This window comes from Protopterus annectens, chromosome 10.part0, assembly GCF_019279795.1.
Source record: "Protopterus annectens isolate FY-2018-M chromosome 10.part0, PAN1.0, whole genome shotgun sequence".
Taxonomy (NCBI): Eukaryota; Metazoa; Chordata; order Ceratodontiformes; family Protopteridae; genus Protopterus; species Protopterus annectens.
Window position 1 is genome coordinate 1165839707 of NC_056744.1, and position 18309 is coordinate 1165858015.

The window sequence follows — 18309 nt, forward strand, 5'->3', positions numbered from 1 at the left end:
TGCATTCTTTCCAAATCCCTTATCAGATTCTTTCCACTACGATCCACTAATGACCTTATCCTGGTGTTGTCTGTAAACAAATCAATCCTATTCCAAATAGTTATAAAAAGTCAGAAAAGAATATATTAAATAGGAAAAGGACAAGCACCACTCTGTGCAGCATAGCCCTGGTCAATCATTCGATGCTGGCAGGATACCCATCACCAGCAAAATTTGTTTCCTTCCCTCCAACCTCTTCTCCAGCCATCTTACAATTTTCTTACCAACTTCCTATTCCCTAATGTTATTCAGAAACCTTTCCTTTCAACCAGGTCAAATTCCTTTTTAAAATGCAAACTGTGTGTGCTAGGATACCTTTAGCCTGCTTGGCTGAAACACACTCATATACCTCTGTCAGATTGGAACTGAAAAATTATATGGTGCTGCTTACTGCGATGGATTTGAAGTCTTCTTAAGGCACTCACTCTTGCTGGCTGGATTCTGCTGAAATCAAAGTCTGGTTATATTTGCATTCACAGTTTGTTGCATACAGAAACTTGCAGAATATACACTGATGAGAGAATATACTTTGCAGCATCAACGTAGAGCAGTAACAAATAACTTTTTATAATAAACCAGATGGACTAATGTTGCAGCTTAATGTACTGTTCCACTTTACTTCTCATATAGTACAGATGATGTGAAAGATGTAACATTTACCTCGGGACAAATGTGTGCCTACCGATACCCCTAACATAACTGGATTAATACAGATCTTTATATACAATTTTAGTCATGCATACACATATACATTTCCTCTTGGTATTCTATTTTGGAGAATTGCTCATCCTGTAGAAACAATACTGATTGTTGCAGATGCTGACGCAAACTGCTGACTTAATGATATTATTTTTCAGCTTTTCTGACAGTATGAACATCCTGTTTTTTGTCTTTAGTATTCTATTTGTAAGTGCAGAAAAACATGTTTTTTAAGGAAACACATTGTCACAGTGTTCTTTAAAAGAAGATTTTGCATTTTTGCTCTTGCATACATCCTGTTTTTAAGTCTGTAAGGAAAAAATGTCCATTCAGCAGATTCCTTATTTTCCAAGCCACAGTCATTTAGTATGGATGCTGATCACATATTACTAAACTCTGTTTCTGCATTTAAGCAAGTTTTATTTTATACCTTATTTATGTTACATATTTGTAACATAATTACTTTCAACCTTAAAACCTTGTTGAGCATAATCTTACAATTCCCTCTTTTTATTTTAATGTACTCAAAACACTTTATATTGATATGTATTTTATAGAAAACACATTAAGAAACAAAACCTTTAGTCTTCTTTTGATACGTCAAAATGCAATTTTACACAGTTAATACAATAATATAAAATTATTACTACCAAAACTGAATGTATTTAACTTTTTCTTTTACAGACCATTCTGTGAAAATATTTTATCAGTTATGAACTGTGTCTGCTTTAATTTTATTTTTTAACTTGATTAATTTATTCTTTTGCAATCACAAAATTTCATGTATGATTTAGAACTCTTTTATTAACTCTTTGCAACTGTTGAATTAACTCTTTACTTTTATTAATATCAAAAGATTAAAAATAGACTAATATCTATAAGAGACAAAAACTATGTGCTACTGCAAACATTTATACACTGCTGAAAATATACAGTTTCAATGTCATTTTTAACCATAATATTGTGTTCATGTTTCTGAACTACCCATTAACACCTTGGAAAAATACTGAACTGGGCTTAGATAATAAATATTTGAATACAATTATTTCAGTATATTTAATACTTGAGGATTTAAAAAAACATGATTTATACACTAGAGAATGCTATATACATATTAGTCCATTAGATGTATAAATACAATATTTAATTTTCCTTTAACCTAGGTAACCAATACTAGTACAGATAAAATGATGGTCCAAAAACCAATAAAGCTAGTACAGTATGTATTTACAGAGACTGTTTGCTATTCATACATTTCAGTCTAGTAGGTACCCTGGACCCATTTTTTTTAAACATGGTTCTACTGAATTCTTTTGTATTTGTAGATGCAAAGACTATCATTTGTACTGAATTTTTCTGCATTTGTACATACAAGGACTGTAAAGTACATTTAGTCTAATCTTACAAATTTAATAACATTAATATTAAGCAAAATCTTGGAAAATGTTTATGTCTCTTTAGAAATATCTAGTGGAATTGGCACTAAAGGCATGCGTCCTGTTATTTTAAACTACATACTCAGCATGCTTTTTATACCAAAATTGTTTTGCCAAAAACATATTAAAATAGTGACCATTCTTGTTTAATTTTTTACATATCTTTACTCTCTCTTGTATAGCTGTAATAAAGCAATTTTAAACCATCTCTTGTTTTTTAAACTATCTCTTGTATAGCTTTACAGTTTAACAGGTTGTAAATACAATTTAATACTAAACAATACAATAATAACTAGCATAAAATATCTTGGACTTTCAGATTTAATCTGTTTACCAGTATTTCTAATGCATTAATACCTGTTTTTTCCTTCCCCCTAAAAGAGTATTGTCAAGAAGGAATTAAATATTATTTCTTCCTCTAGCTGTATTTCAGACCCTTGTGTAGTACATACTGCTCACACAGTCAGTGTAAAACTGAGAAAGTACCCCTCCCCCTGTAGTATTGCACTTTTGTTTATCTGCTTTACGCTGTGAGAATAGAATGTATACCAGCCCAACACTTTGGTTATACATTTGCTTTATTAGGTTATTAAACTATAGACCTTTGTCTAATTTTGATCATTTTTTATAATGCTTTTGCTGTTTATTACCACTAGTAGGTATTTATACCCTCTTGCACAATTGATTTGAACTGTATGTATACTATAGCCCATCTGCTGGCTATAACATTTAATTGCAAACAGATTATCAAGGGCATGGTTGCACAATTGTGACATTTTATTACAATTACCAAATAGTGTTGCCTGTAAACATTTTAACAATTATGTTTTAATAACAATAATGTTTTAGAAAAACTCAAGCTACTTGTCTGGCAATTAGTCTTGTTGTTTATCTTATCTTTCCAACATTTCCTGTAATTATTCATCTAGTCTAGGAAGGTCTGAGCTCACATTTCAGACTCCGTAAACTATAGTTAACTTTTTTTAGCATTTTTCTTTAATCATCTGTTAGTAAAATGCAGTTATAAAACAGTATCATATTTGTGATTTGCATAACTATGCAAACTAAACATATTTTTTAACTTTTGATTTCAGTATTTTTTATTTATTTAACTGCTCTGTCATTTATTTTACAAAAACTGCTTGACTAATACCATCTGTGAATTTATTTATTTATTTTTTTTTAAATTGTCTATCAGAGCTTTAACTGCTTGGGGTGGTGTTACTATACAATTATAAAAAATTGTAAAAAGACAAAATAGATATTAGCTTAACTAACACATGTTTATATTTACATTATTTATATTTGCTGATGTCTGCCTTTTGCTGTTGTGCATTGTAAACAAATGTACTGTAGATGAAAAGAACATACATGCATGTTTGTCTTGTATCTGTATATCTTTATACAAGCATGTCAGTCTTGTGACTTGAAACCTTTACTCTTATTAACTATTTTCATTTGATTTTTATGCACTAGAACAGTTTCATGTAACTATTTTTATTTAATTTTTATACACTAAAACTTTTGTGTACCTTTTGACTATGCTATTAGAATATCAGTTATATGGTCTACTTTACTGTACTACTGATAAATATCTTGCTTTAACTGAATGAAAGTAAAACATTTAAGAATGATTTGTCTATACATTAGATCTTAGCATGTATGCTTAACCATTTTCAAAACATAAACATATTATAAAATATATTTCTTTTGTACAAATCAGCTGTAGTTTCATGTTCTTTTTAAGCTCAGCTGTTATATGGACAAAGTCAGTATTTTTTTTTATCCTGCAACTGCTGTTCAAGAGTTTCCTGTAATGTTGCATGGTCTTTCTGATATGTCTCAGGAGCCTGTTCTGCTGAATCTGAAACTCCTATGCACGTTTGAAAAAATGTATGTATAACTTGTCTAAGCTTCCTGAATTCATTGTGTCTGTCTTTTAGAAGTTTATTACATTCTTTTGTAACAAAATGTACTAGAGGTTCTGTCAGTAATTGACTTGACTCACATGTGGTGACAGACCATAACTGTTCAACATCTGAATATAATAGAAACACTTTACCCTTAGTTAATTCTGTATCATGAACAGATCTGTCTTCACAGTCTATTTTTTAGCAATATGATGCAATACATTTTTATGGCATAATACACAAAATGCAGTTTTTGTTGAATCACACAATAAACATTTGTCATACCCCACTTGGTTTTCTTTGAGATACCAGTCAAATATTGTAATGCATTTCCATAATGCCTTACTATCAGCTTGCCCTGATAAGGTGTTACATTTACTAATGTGCTGTGTATACCAACATTGCAATTTACTAAAGCTTGGTTTACTTCAGCATGAATTATGTCTAATAATATCCATACTGTCTAATAACATCCAAACTGTCTAATAATATGCAACATGTCTAACAGCATCTGTACTAAAAATGTGACAAAGAAAAAAGGTGATCAGGCTGTTGCTGCTGATGGCTGGAAATTTTTCAGAGTCACTTGAGAAGCTGGTGAAGCACAACAGGCAGCATACTGCTGTACAAAGTAAATATCTACCTTTTCTTGGAGAATTTATGGCACTGCGACTTTCAGAAGATTCTAGGTTCAACTCCTGGCTGGCTCACCATTGAAAAATTATATGATGCTGCTTACTGTGATAGATTTGAAGTCTTCTTAAGGCATTCAGTCTTGCTGGCTGGATTCTGCTGAAATCAAAGTCTGGTTATATTTGCATTCACAGTTTGTTGCATACAGAAACTTGCAGAATATACACTGATGAGAGAATATACTTTGCAGCATCAACTTAGAGCAGTAACAAATAACTTTTTATAATAAACCAGACAGACTAATGTTGCAGCTTAAAGTACTGTTCCACTTTACTTCTCATATAGTACAGATGATGTGAGAGATATAACATTTACCTTGGGACAAATTTGTCCCTACCAATACCACTAACATAACTGGATTAATACAGATCTTTATATACAATTTTAGTCATGAACACACATATACATTTCCTCTTGGTATTCTATTTTGGTGAATTGCTCATCCTGTAGAAAGAATACTGATTGTTGCAGATGCTGACGCAAACTGCTGACTTAATGATATTATTTTTAAGCTTTTCTGACAGTGTGAACATCCTGTTTTTTGTCTTTAGTATTCTGTTTGTAAGTGCAGAAAAACATGTTTTTAAGGAAACATATTGTAACAGTGTCATCCTGTTGTCCATTCTTTTTATATGCATAAAAACATGTTTATTGTGTCAATTCTTTTTATATACAGACAAACATGTTTTTAAGGAAACAGTTTGTCACATTGTTCTTTAAAAGCATATTTTGCATTTTTGCTCTTGCATACATCCTGTTTTTAAGTCTGTAAGGAACAAATGTCCATTCAGCAGATTCCTTATTTTCCAAGCCACAGTCATTTAGTATGGATGCTGATCACATATTACTAAACTATGTTTCTGCATTTAAGCAAGCTTTATTTTATACCTTATTTATGTTACATATTTGTAACAGAATTACTTTCAATCTTAAAACCCTGGTGAGCATAATCTTACAGGGATGACAAGTATTTTTAGCCACAAAAATAATGCTTGAGCCTTGTATTCAGCTACCTTTCAGGAACAGTATCAGTCTCCCCATCAGAATCTTTTCCATCAGCTTATCTGCAATTGAGTGTTGAAATTGATTGTTTGTAATTCACATAGCTGGTTTTATTACCACTTTTTAAAAAGAAGGGTCATTATAGCCTTCTTCTATTCCACAGGTATCGCCCGACTAGTCAGTAACCTGTTTTGTTCTTTAAAACCTATTTTAAGGCTATGAGGCTTGCATCACTGATTGAATGATTGCTTTATTGATTATTTAGTTATTTATTTAAAATATTTGTTGGTTGGGATGTGTATATACCTGATGAAGAGTCTTTGAATGTGAAAGCTTTTATTATTATTTATTAAAAGTTTAGGCACTGTTTCTTATTTGTTTTTATATCAGTTTGTTAGTTTAACAGTTTTTTTCTTTGGGATTGCTGTTTTAACTTAATCTACTTTACACTGCCTTTGAGGGGGTTGTCAAAATAATGCCTATGCTAAGTACTTGAGAACTGTAGTTGGCATCCCAAACTTTCCTGATGGTTTGTTTTTCTAAGGTATGAAAAGATCTTCCAGTAACATAACAACAACAACAGGTCCATGTATTAAAGCCTCATCCATTCCCTTATAGATCTTCCTTTACTAGACTGTTGCCTTTATTCTGGTTTCCGAAAATGAAGTGAATATTAATTTAGGACAATTATTTGCTCACATCAACATCTTTCATTTTACAACCCAGTTTATTACTTTGCCCTGTTTTTTTTCTTTTGTAATTGAACATTTTTATTCCCCCACTTTCCCCATGCTGCTGTTTATTTTTCCATCATGGCCTTTGCCTTTTTTTCTCCCCAGATGCCTTCTTCTAGCTTTTATATAATGCTCTTTCCAATTCCCCTCCTTCTTTTCAGTTCTCATGTGCTTTCTTTTTTTCAGTTAACACTTCCATGACTTTGTCCTTTTAAGCCAAAATGGCCACATTTTTCTTCCTTTGCATTTTTTACTTGTTTTTTTCTGTGACACCTTTTAGGCTGCTCCAACTAAGTATTATCCACAACTTGTTTGGCCCACATTTCTTGAGCTGTCCCTACTAAGCCTTACCTGCAATTGTTGCCCCATTTCCCTTCCTTTCAAAGTGGTCCCTACTAAGTTTTACCCAGAACTCATTTCCTCAATTTCCCTTCCTTTTAAGTGGCCTCTAATAAGCCTTACTTATAACTTGTTGCTTTCATTTCCCATCCTTTTAAGTTGCCCATACTAGGCCTTACCCACAGCTCATCTTCCCCCCATTCCCCTGCTGTAAAGCTGCCCTCCTAAGCCTTACTTTAAAATCATTGCCTCCATTTCCCTTCCTTTGGCTTAGTTCTCTTACCAATATTATTCATAGCTTACTGTGATTTATCTTCTTGTATTCCCACACAAAAGTGATATAACATGCCCCACACATGTGGACACTTAACTTGAACCTCAACACTTTGTGATCACTATTTGTCAACAATGATTTAACCCACACCTACTCATTTCCTTCTACTGTTATTTCTACTGCATCAGTGTAAAGTTGGCAGAAACCCTCTCCATTCACGATATCTGTTAAATTATGTTTTCCAACCTACAGTGTAATTTGGAATACTCCATTTCTAGTCTGATAGAATCAAAACCTGTGTAGTCATCAACATGTTTTTCTCTTTCAACTCTTTTTTTTTTACTTGCTAGTAATTAATTTTTTTCTAGTCTGAAAATCTAGTCAGGTGTATACATGTCTGTTCATGAGCAGCTCCGTCTGTCCTTCAGTAGTGTTCCTGGCCTGGCATACTGCCTTGAGAACTTGTTCTTGGGAGAAATACGGAAGATATAGATACAGATTTGTACTCTGGGAATGTAGAGGGGAAGAAGGGTATGGGGTTTGAGCTAAATTGGTTCACCAATAGATTGGCGATACTCTCTCTGCCCAAGTAATGGATATCATTTACTATTAGCTCTGCTCAGTGCTGGAAATTGTTTCTGAAATTCCTAAGATAGTGAAAAAAGACTTTGCTTTGGTGGCTATTTTTACCTCATTTCTGGCTTTGGTTGATTTAATCAGAGTCCTATTTTTAACAAGAACGTTTTTGGCATCATGAGACTTAAATTTATTTTTACGTATGATGAGATTTTTTTATACTGCCTCCAAAACTGTGCTAGCTTTGAGTTAAGGAAATACTTCATTTTGCTGGTCAACCAAGTATTGAATCTGCTTTCTAGGTAAAGCAACCTCGGAAGCTAGAATAGTTAGTAAACAGGGATGGGAGATATGGTGATAGGGAAAGTCAACCCACAAAAATCAAATGCACTAAAAGTATTAGAATTCTAATGTACGTTTAGGTTCATAGGTTCATAGGTGTCTACTAGGCTAATGGCCTGGAGCTTTTACAAGCCTAGCCCATAGGATTGCCCTGGCATCATGCCACCTGACCTTAGTTCCCAGTGCCTCCATCGAGTTGAGCCACTGGCATGATCCCTGGGGTGAATTTTCTATTTCCCATCTACTCATCAAGATTTCTCTTGAAGAGGGTCAGTGAGGTGCTCTGCTTGACATGTATAGGAAGTCTATTCCATAGCATGGGGTAGTCTCTGGGTTATGAACCTGTCCCTCCAGCGTGTTCTGTTGATTGTGGTAATGAGGTTGAGGTCTCTGGAGTGTGTGGTGCGGAGGAATTGGGATTTCTTTAGATGTAGCATTTCTAAGAGAGCTGGGTCAGACATGGCTTTGTAAATCAAGCAGAGATCACCTCTAAGTAGGCGATATGAGACCGAGAATAGTTGGAGTTTTTTGAGTCTGTCCATATAGGACAAATGTTTAAGGCCTAGGATCCTCTTTGTGAGGTACTTTTGTGGCCTCACCAGTTGTTGCAGGTGTCTAGTGAGGTACATGCCAAATGGGGCATTGTACTCGATGATTATCCTAATGAGGGAAGAGTAGAGGGAGACAATGACGTCTTTCTTCCTGGATTTAAAACCCTTAGTAATGAGATGTGCCACATAGAAGGACTTTCTGACCACAGTGGCAATGTGGTGGTCAAAAGAGAGGTTGCTGTCAACCTGTGCCTGTGTTCCCAGATCTCTTTTAATGCCTTCTGTGTTCAGTGGACTACCAGTGATGTGGTAATTCATGGGAACTGGGTTTTTCCCAAAGGGGATGACAACACATTTTTTGGCATTGAGCTTAAGGCCATGATTCTGACACCAGTTGTGGGTCTCTGTGAGGCCTTTCTGTAGGATGTCAACATCACTTGGGGAGTTAATAATAGCTCTCAACTTGCAATCATCTGCAAATTTTGTCAGACAAAGTCCCTTCATGTTGGCCTGGACTTCAGAGAAGTAGATACCAAACAGGAGAGGACCCAAAACCGAACCCTGTGGGACTCCACTAGTGACTGGTCAGCAGTCTGACTTGCAGTCAGCTACTTTCACACTATCGGTTCTATCTGTGAGCCAGTTTGCAACCCACCTAGTGATATAGGGGTTGGTGCCTAGCTTAGTGAGTTTTTCTATGATTCCTGAGTGGGGAATGGTGTCAAAGGCCTTGGCCAGATCAAGGTAGGCTATATGAACCACCTTGCCTTCATCCACAGGTTTGATGACTGACTAAGAAGTTGACCAGGTTGAGCAGGCATGATCTACCCTTCACAAAACCAAACTGTGTGGGATCCAGAGTTTGGAGATTCCCTATATCCTTGTTTATTAGGTACATGATGATGCATTCCATAGCTTTGTATATCAGACTCATCAGGCTAATGGGGCGATAGTTCCCAGGATCTGTAGTTGCTCCTCCTTTGTGGAGAGGGATGACTGTAGCAGTGTGCCATTCGGTTGGGACAAAGCCTGAGGTGAGGTTGTGATTGAACAGGGCACACAGGTGAGGTGCCAGTTCACTCTGTAGTTCATGTAGGACGCAGTCAGGGATATTGTCAGGTGCCATAGAAGCTGTATTCTTGGGCTCGGACAGTGCTGTTTTAACCTGTGTAGCAGTAATACTGGGTGCCTGGCAATCTACTGGTATTGTGATTGGTCCTTTGGGGGGGTGAGAGGGGTAAAGTTGGCACTGAATCTGTCAGTCAGTATATTGGCAATATCTGTTGGCTCAGTATAGGAGGTACCATTGTGCAGTAGCTCAGAGCAAATCTGGATATTGCCATGGAGATTCTTTACATAACTATAGAAGGCCTTGTGGTTGTTTTTACTATCTGCTGAAATTCTGTTTTCATAGCTAGCTTTAGAGGATTTGATGAGGGAACTCAACTTTTTGTTGAGGCCGATAAGGGAGTTTTTCTAGCCTTGGGACTATACCTTATTCTGCATCAGTTTCCTCCTTCTGTTGTAGAGTTTGTTTATGGCAGGGGACCACCAGATTGGCTTGCCTTTTTTGGAGGAGAGCATCTTGGTTCTATTGGGTATGGCGAGATCCATGCATTTGTGTATGTGTTCATACAGTGCATTGGCGTATGATTCGGCAGTCATGCAACTATTCTCCATTTGCATGGGTGCTGTGAAGTTAGCCATCTCTGTTTTTAGGAGCCCAAAGTTAGCTTTGGAGAAGTTTTTCATGGTGGTTATCTTTGCAGGGGTGTGGGTGGGGGGGGGGGATGAGAGTTATATGGATTTCCAAGGTGATTAGTTTGTGGTCGGATCTAACCAGGGAGGAGTTGACTATTGGTGGAGAGCAATGACCGCCCATGTTAGTAATGACCAGGTCAAGGATGTTGCTACCTCTAGTTGGGGTAAGAACGAGCTGGTCCAGGGCATTGGAATTAATGAATTCCAGGAAACTTTGGGCAAATATATTGGTACATGAGTAGTTTTCCCAGTTAATGGAGGGGTAGTTGAAGTCGCCCAGTATCAGATTGTTAGGTTGGACCCTAATATTCTCCAGGATGCTTAGGAACATGGAGTGTGAGTCTTGGGACACTGTTGAGGACCTGTAGCAGGCTACGACCTGAATCGCTGTCTTACCCAATGTTAGCTGCACCTGAAGTATCTCTGATGCATTATGTTGGGTTACCAGTCTGGAGGTGTGTATATCCATTATAAATATGGAAACACCACCGCCTTTTGAGCTTCGGTCCAAGATCTGGGGCCGAAAGGTGTGGAATGAGTTATAGCCTGGTAGTGCAGGTGTGCTTTCTGCTGCTTTGAACCAGGTCTCTGTTATAGCACAAATGTTGATGTTCTGCATTTTAAGGAGTGCTTAGAGCGAGTGCATTTTGAGATTTAGACTTCTAGCATTGAGCAGCATGACCCTCAGATTGCATTTGTTTGTAGCGGTTATAGTGGTAATTTGGTCTTTGGAACACCGCCTAAAAAAGGCACTGTAGGGGTGGCAAGAGCCTTGGACAGTATCTGGAAGCCCAGGGGTGACGGATGCAGGCCATCTCTGGCAAAGCATCGAGGTCTGTCAATCATGTCATCCCAGGCAGACAGCTACTGGATCCCCTTAAAATTACACCAGAAGCTTTGTCAATTTAAGGATTACTTTTCAATTTTAAATGATTCACTACATTTGATTCATTTATTTTGATATTAGACTTAAAAAGTGCAGCTACAGTGTACTATTATGCTCCTACTGTGGTAACTAGTGCTAATAGTGTTGGGGTGGAAGTGAATTATTGCAAGAAAGACTGCCATGGGTATGAAAGACAGAAATGAGAAACTGTCCTCTGGGACACTGCTACAGATGTTGACAACTCTGGAAAACTCTATAGTCAAAAAATGTGTGTGTGTGTGTGTGTGTGTGTGTGTGTGTGTGTGTATACCATGGAATGCAGTTACAAATGAAACAATCCAGCAGAGTGTCCCCATGCAGTGAACTGCATTGTTTTACATTTTTAAATATAGCAGTGTGTGAACATTGTGATGTATTATTACTTCTAATTATTTTTTTAACTTTTAGGCCCTAGAAGTAAACAAGGAAGTGAACTGTGTCACAGACTTCTTTCAAGAATGTGAGGCCCAGATCCAGGAAGTGAAGAAACAGAAGGCCAAAGGCCTGCTTTATGGAGTCCCAGTCAGTCTGAAGGACAGTGTCTGCTACAAGGTCTGAGATCCATTGTTGTACCAATATGTATTTCCCTGTTTGCATTTGTGTCTCTAAAAATTTCATTATCATGTTTTATGCAGTGTACTACGTATTTTATGTTTATATCATTACAAAGACTACTTCTGCAATTTTAGGATGAACTCATTCGAGATCAGTTGCCATAATGGTTAGGTCTTCGCCTCCCATGCACAAGGTACAAGATTCAATCCTAACCTGTAGACAATGCCTGTCTAGATTTTGCATATTCTCACTGTGTCTCTGTGAGGTTCCTTCCACCTCCAAAAAACATGCCGAATGTTTCCATCTCAAACTTACCAAAGAATCGTGCTGTGGGCAGCAGCACAGACTCTACATGGTGCCTTATAGGGGAACAGTTGTACAGACCAACCACTTTGGGCATCTACTGTGGTGCACAGTATCCTTAAGATAGGAGAACACGATCACAGACTGCATGCCATGGCAGGGCTAGCCACTCAATGGTGTAAAATATGACTCTAGGTGATTCGGTCATGCTAACTATTACCAAATGAGCATGGGTATTTGCCAGTGATAAGTAGTATTTTCTGGTGATAAGTGGATTGAGTACCTGACCTACTGTGACTTGCACTACACCAGGGACCCATGCTAATGGTGGGAAAGCTGGAAGAATTGGTGTTGATAATGGGTGACTTGAATGCACATATTGGGACAAACAGAACAGGATATGAGGACTGGGTGTGGTAGGGAAACAGGAATAAAGAAAGAGAAGCCATTCTAGAACTTTTTTTCTGGCAAATGGCTTGATAGTAGCCAACACATGGCTCAGAAAGAGACATAGTCACAAGATCACATACAAGACTGGCCAACATGCACTGGGGTAGAATGAATGACTACAGTGTCATCCCCAGTGAAACAGTCAACCCACAGCATAAACCACTGGTTGCCACAGTCAGATGCAAGCAGTGGTTAGAGAAGGCTCTAAGGTCAACAGAGACCAGGTTGAAGACCTGGAAGTTGACTGGAGAGAAAGTACAACAGTTCAAGGAATTACTCAGGGCACTAGCACCCCAAGACGAGAAGGAAATAGTTGGAGTTGAAGACAGATGTCAGCACCTCAAAACAGCATGTGTGAGGACTGCAGAACAAATATATGGCTGAGCCTGGTATGGAAATAAACTACATAAGGAAAGCTGGTGGTGGAATGCAGAAGTCCAGGAAGTCATCAAAAGAAAGCAGGAAAAAGTGTGAGATAGAAAAGACTGACCAGGCTAGGAAGGAATACTGGTTGTCTAACAAAGAAGTTAAGAAAGGTGTTGCAATAGAAAAGAACAGGATATTAGAGGCACTCTACCAGCTTCTGGAAAGTGACTCAGTAGGTGGAATAAAGAAAATTATATCAGGTTGCATGGCAAAGACAGAAAGATAAAGAACATAGTCAGACACTCTTCTTAAGGGATGCCAGCAACAACCTGCTCACCAGTCCTCAGGACATCAAAGGCAGATGGAAGAAGTACTGTCAGCAGCTTCTGAATGAAGAAAACTCCATAGAAGCTCTACTGCCATAGAAACAGCCTATGACGAGAGAAGAAGAGAAGCCCACCCTAGAAGAAGAACAGCACTAAGGAAAATGAATTCAGGGAAAGCAGCAGGCTCAGATGAGGTCACAGCAGATATAATAAAGATGCTAGGTGAGATAGGTGAGAAATGGCTCCTGAGGGTACTCATAGCAGTGTGGAGAGAAAGTTGTATCTCTGATGACTGGAGAATAAGTATACTCCTGCCAGTGTACAAGAACAAAGGGGACAGTCACAACTGTGGGCAATACAGAGGCATCAGACTCCTATCACATTGCATGAAAGTTCTAGACAGGGTGACTGATAAACGAATATGCAGAGTAGTAGAAAGTAAGATGAGAGATGAGCAGTTTGGATTCAGATTAGGATGCAGCACAACTAACCCGATGTTTGCAGTGAGACAGATAGATGAGAAGAAGCTAGAGATGAAAAGAGAGTCCAACTGGGCTTTCCTAGACTTAGAGAAAGCATATGACAAGGTCCCAAGAAAGCTGATTTGGGCAGTAATGCAGTGGTTCAAAGTCTCAGAAACATTGGTAGAATTAGTGCAGGCTCTGTATAAGGACTTAATGACTCAAGTACGAACAGTGTTTGGTATCACAGAGGGATTCCCAGTGGGAGTGGGTGTGCACCTGGGTTCAGCTTTGAGCCTACTGCTGTTCATACTGATGATGGACTACATTAGCAAATAGGTCAGAGGGGAAAGATCAACAAAGTTGCTGTATGCAGATGGTGTGGCATTACAGGCAGATTCGGAGCAAGAACTTCAGCAAAGGATAGAGGAATGGAATACCAAACTGATGGTACATGGGATGAAACTAAGCACAGATAAGGCAGTGGTACTGGCAGCAAATTGGGGAAATCAGAAGAAGCTGAAAATTAAGATGGAAGGGAATATAGTGGAACAAGTTAACTGCTTCTGGTATCTGGGAGGGAAGTCTGAATAAAGAGGTCAAAGCTAGAATCAGAGGGGCTGCAGTCAACTGGCATAGAATGTCAGGTGTAGTAAATAACAGAAGAATGCCAAAGAATCTGAAACGTAAGGTGTACAAAGCAGTGGTGTGACCAGTACCACCATATGGTAGAGAAACCTGGGCAGTAAAGGCAGAACAGTTAAAGAAGCTAGAGGTGATGGAAATGAAGTGCCTGAGAAGGGTGGTAGGATGCACACTTTGAGACAGATGAAGAAATGAGGACATAAGAGCAGAAGCCAAAGTAGCTCCAATTGCAGAAAAGATCAAAGAGATCAGATTAGTGTGGTTCAGACATATGTGCAGAAAGGCAGAAGACAAGCTGGTGAGGAAGATTTGGGACAGACAGGAAGAAGGTAAGAGGAAATGAGGACATCCAGCAAAGAGGTGGATGGATTGTATGAGAGAAGATCTGTGACAGTCAGGGATGAGTGTTGAAAAAGGCAGGAGTGTGGCATTCAATCGAGAGAGATGGCGAAAGCCAACACAATACCCCGTCCCCATGTAGAAAATGGGAAAAAGGGGGCTGATGATGATGATGATCATCATCATCATCATGAATAATGTTACTGTTCTGAAGAGCAAATGGTTGCAGCCTTTATACTGAGAGAATACAAGGATATGTTTGAATAATTCAGAGACAGCAGGGGTCTCCACACTGTATTACTATAATATTCATTAAATATAAAATTATATAGATTTCAAAAACTATTGTAGAATATGCCTGGTTGAACTTTTATATAAGTTAAACAAAAAAAAATCTTGCAGAATACACAAGATTCCCTTTCATCATTTTATGAGATTCTTTGAATAGGTAAGTAAATCATCAACTGAGGATGTAGCTGCTTTATTGCACGAGTGCATTTTTATCTGCTTTCTGTTTTACTCTGACGTTTCTGTGCATTTTTTTCTATGTATCCATAGTTACACATGTAATCATATAATATTAAAAATGGAATACTGCATGCAGTTGTTTCATGTTGTTGTCTAACAAGAACAGAAGTGTATAAAAAAATGCACGCATGCCCACATATTCTTGTTTGCAGAAGGAGACTCTCTAACTTTAGTCTGCTTCTACTGTGTGCAGCGAATTCCCTGCCTTTAAGGCCTCCCTTCTCCACCTATTCCATTCTCTCATAAATGCATCAGTTGAATTACGTCCTACCACTTAGTTGGGCGGTTCATTCCCTGAACATCTTTAGGGTTAAGCTGAAACCTTTACACTTTATTTTAATCAGTGTCCCTTCCTGCCTTCTGTTTTTTTTTTTTTTTTTACTCAAATGCTTTAATGCTTTCTTTTGCAGTCTTCCTTCATAATCTAGCACATTCAGATCATATCTTCCATCTAATGTTCACCACTGAATCACTGTTGTAGTAGCCTAAGTTAAATGAGGGTGTATCCTGCTAAGGATCGAACATCTGGCTGTCTTCCAAAGCTTTACAGGACCTTACATATGCTCAAGGGTAAGCCTGTATAAAAGCAGATGTTTGGGTGCAAAAATCAGAACTTTCTTGCTGTAGAAGCAATCAGCAAGTCTCACTTTCTGTTGCATCGTTTCAGGTTCAATAGTTGACAATATCAAAAGTAGGGAGATAAGTACCCCATTGGGCAATTCGTCTTTTAAAAGAAAGGTGTTTCTGTTTTTTCAGAATTTATGTCTCAGAGAAAGGGGAAGTGTTTATGTGATCGCCACAATCCCTATAAAGATAACTGCACATCTTGTAATTTTTGCTTAGAAGAGGAACACAACATTCAGTCCTGTTCCATTTAAAGTTCTTTTACTAGTAAAACTATTAGAAGCAGGTGTAGTATGTTCTTACTACATAAAAAAGTTGAAATTTCTTACCTGTACAGTATGTTGTCAGTGCAGCCCACAGTTTTGCTGACAGTCGGCCACCAGCCCCTAGGATATCTGATAAGTTATACAAAGTTCCATAGTCCCACAGATTTCTCTTTATAAATCATAGGGGAGAGCCTGCAGTTGTTTCTCTTTCAAAATCAATTTTGTCCAGTCACCCCAGGCAAGTAATTATATTCCTTTAGACAAATATCCCCCCCTTTAATAGTTATGAGAAAATATATGATTCTTTCACATTGGCTTTCTGAACAGTAAATGGTCATGCTCACATATATAAGTTTCTTTGGGCTTCTTTTGACAATGTAAGAAAATTGATTTCTGGCTTTCCTTTTTCTGACATTAAGGCATATGGAAATTCTTTACTTTCATTTGTGTCTCAGTTGATTAAACACTCTCTTAAGTATTTATACGACACTGTCACAATGCTGATGCTGTTTCCAGGGTAGCTACCAGTGGATTAATTATGAGGAGAGTTGCTTAGCTGTGTACTCAAAATTTATCAGAGGATTTGAGTACAGAGCTTTGAAGTGTACCTTCTGGATAAAGTCTTAATTGGATCTTCCTATGCTGAAGTTCTCAAAAAATTTGATGAAAGTGGAATATTAATCCAAGAGGGTTTCTCATATTTTTCAGGCCCCTATCCCAAAATGTAATAGAAACTTTCCCTCTATAAATAAATTTTCAGGAAGCAGTAGCAGAGAGGTTCTAAAACAAAGGAGAGCCTTCCCAAGCCCAAGGGCAATCTAAAAAAGCTGATTGACATCAAGCTGTTTTCCTTCTTCACCCTGGCAACCCTGTAACATTTTCACAAAACCTTTGCCTTCACTTTCCTGTTTGCACCAAATTACATCAGAGACTTGGCTGCTGGGACATTTCAGATACCCAGCATTGTTTTCACTGGATACAGATGACCATAAGGGAGATAATGCATTTCATGCAGTCTGTTTTTTTTTTTTTTTTTTTTTTTTTTGTGTATTGACAAAGGCATGGATATTGAACAGTGAGGCCATTGATACGCATTGTTTTGTGAAAACTACATCTTAGTCTCATTGTACATGTGAACAAACACAACTTGTGCTGCAATTTGAAAAGTAATTTTGCATTGGGGAACAAACCCCCTAACTGTTCTCCAATCTAAGATCTCTGCACTTTGAATAAAGAAGAGGCTTCCTTGTAGCGGAACTCATTAAATAAAGCGCATTTTTGTTCTCTGCTACTTTCAAATAAATGCTTTTCACAAAGATAGACTACTGCTATGATTACAAACTATGAAGAAATGAGTCTGACCTAGAATCAATTGTTTTACTATTCCACTAGTTAGTGTTAACTTATAATTTCTGATCTTTCTTTTGCCAACAAAACTGATTTCATTCCTGTCAGGAAGGGAAACCAAATTATGTGTAATGGGCATTGTAATGAGGTTAATTGTGCTTCATTCCATTACACATCTTGTCTAGACTTATTTGTTCTTAAGGCTGTTTGCTTGAAGTCTAAAGATGCTCCCCACAGATGGAGAAAGAACATTCAGTTTATTTTCTTTTGTCTCAGAAATGAAAAAAAAAATGAATTGGAGTGTTTACCATGACCAGTTCATATTTTAATAAGCATCTTAATAGTTTGATACTGAAAAGTTTGTCTATGCTTTTTTTTTAAAAGAAGTATTGTGATAATGCCTTTCCCATTCTCAGGCATAGCATTAATACATTTTCCAGTATGAAATTAGTAGGGTGGTTTGTGTATTTTTAAATTTGTGCTTGTTGCTGTATGCATTTCAGAAATGTGTACTACAGGTTTTCAGTCTGCTTGCCATTTTCAGCAGTTTTGTAACACAGTTAAGTACTTCTGAAACGTGATGCAGGAATTCCTGTTTGCTCTTTATGTCACTTAGTTGTTTGGTTGTTGTTTGTTGTTTAATCAGCAATTGAGAGCTGCATTTGCTGTGCTTTTACATTAAGAAATGCTAGGATCAGACATCTTGAAGCAGACTGTGATTGTCTGCTCTCTCTGAGTTGGGAAGCACTGCTAGGTTTTTTTTGTTTAATCTATGCTTCAAAGTTGCTTTTGCTTTGCTTTTATATTAACAGGCTCTA

General features: G+C 37.4%; 1 protein-coding gene across 2 annotated transcripts in view; it reads left to right on the plus strand.

Annotated features, from left to right (window-relative positions):
* The window catches only part of FAAH (fatty acid amide hydrolase), an 811281-nt gene that overhangs the window by 107314 nt on the left and 685658 nt on the right, over positions 1–18309 (plus strand). For both annotated transcript variants that reach the window (XM_044085911.1, XM_044085912.1), the window contains exon 3: positions 11690–11833. In XM_044085911.1, coding sequence (XP_043941846.1) covers positions 11690–11833 — 144 coding nt within the window. The remainder of the gene's footprint in view (positions 1–11689; positions 11834–18309) is intronic.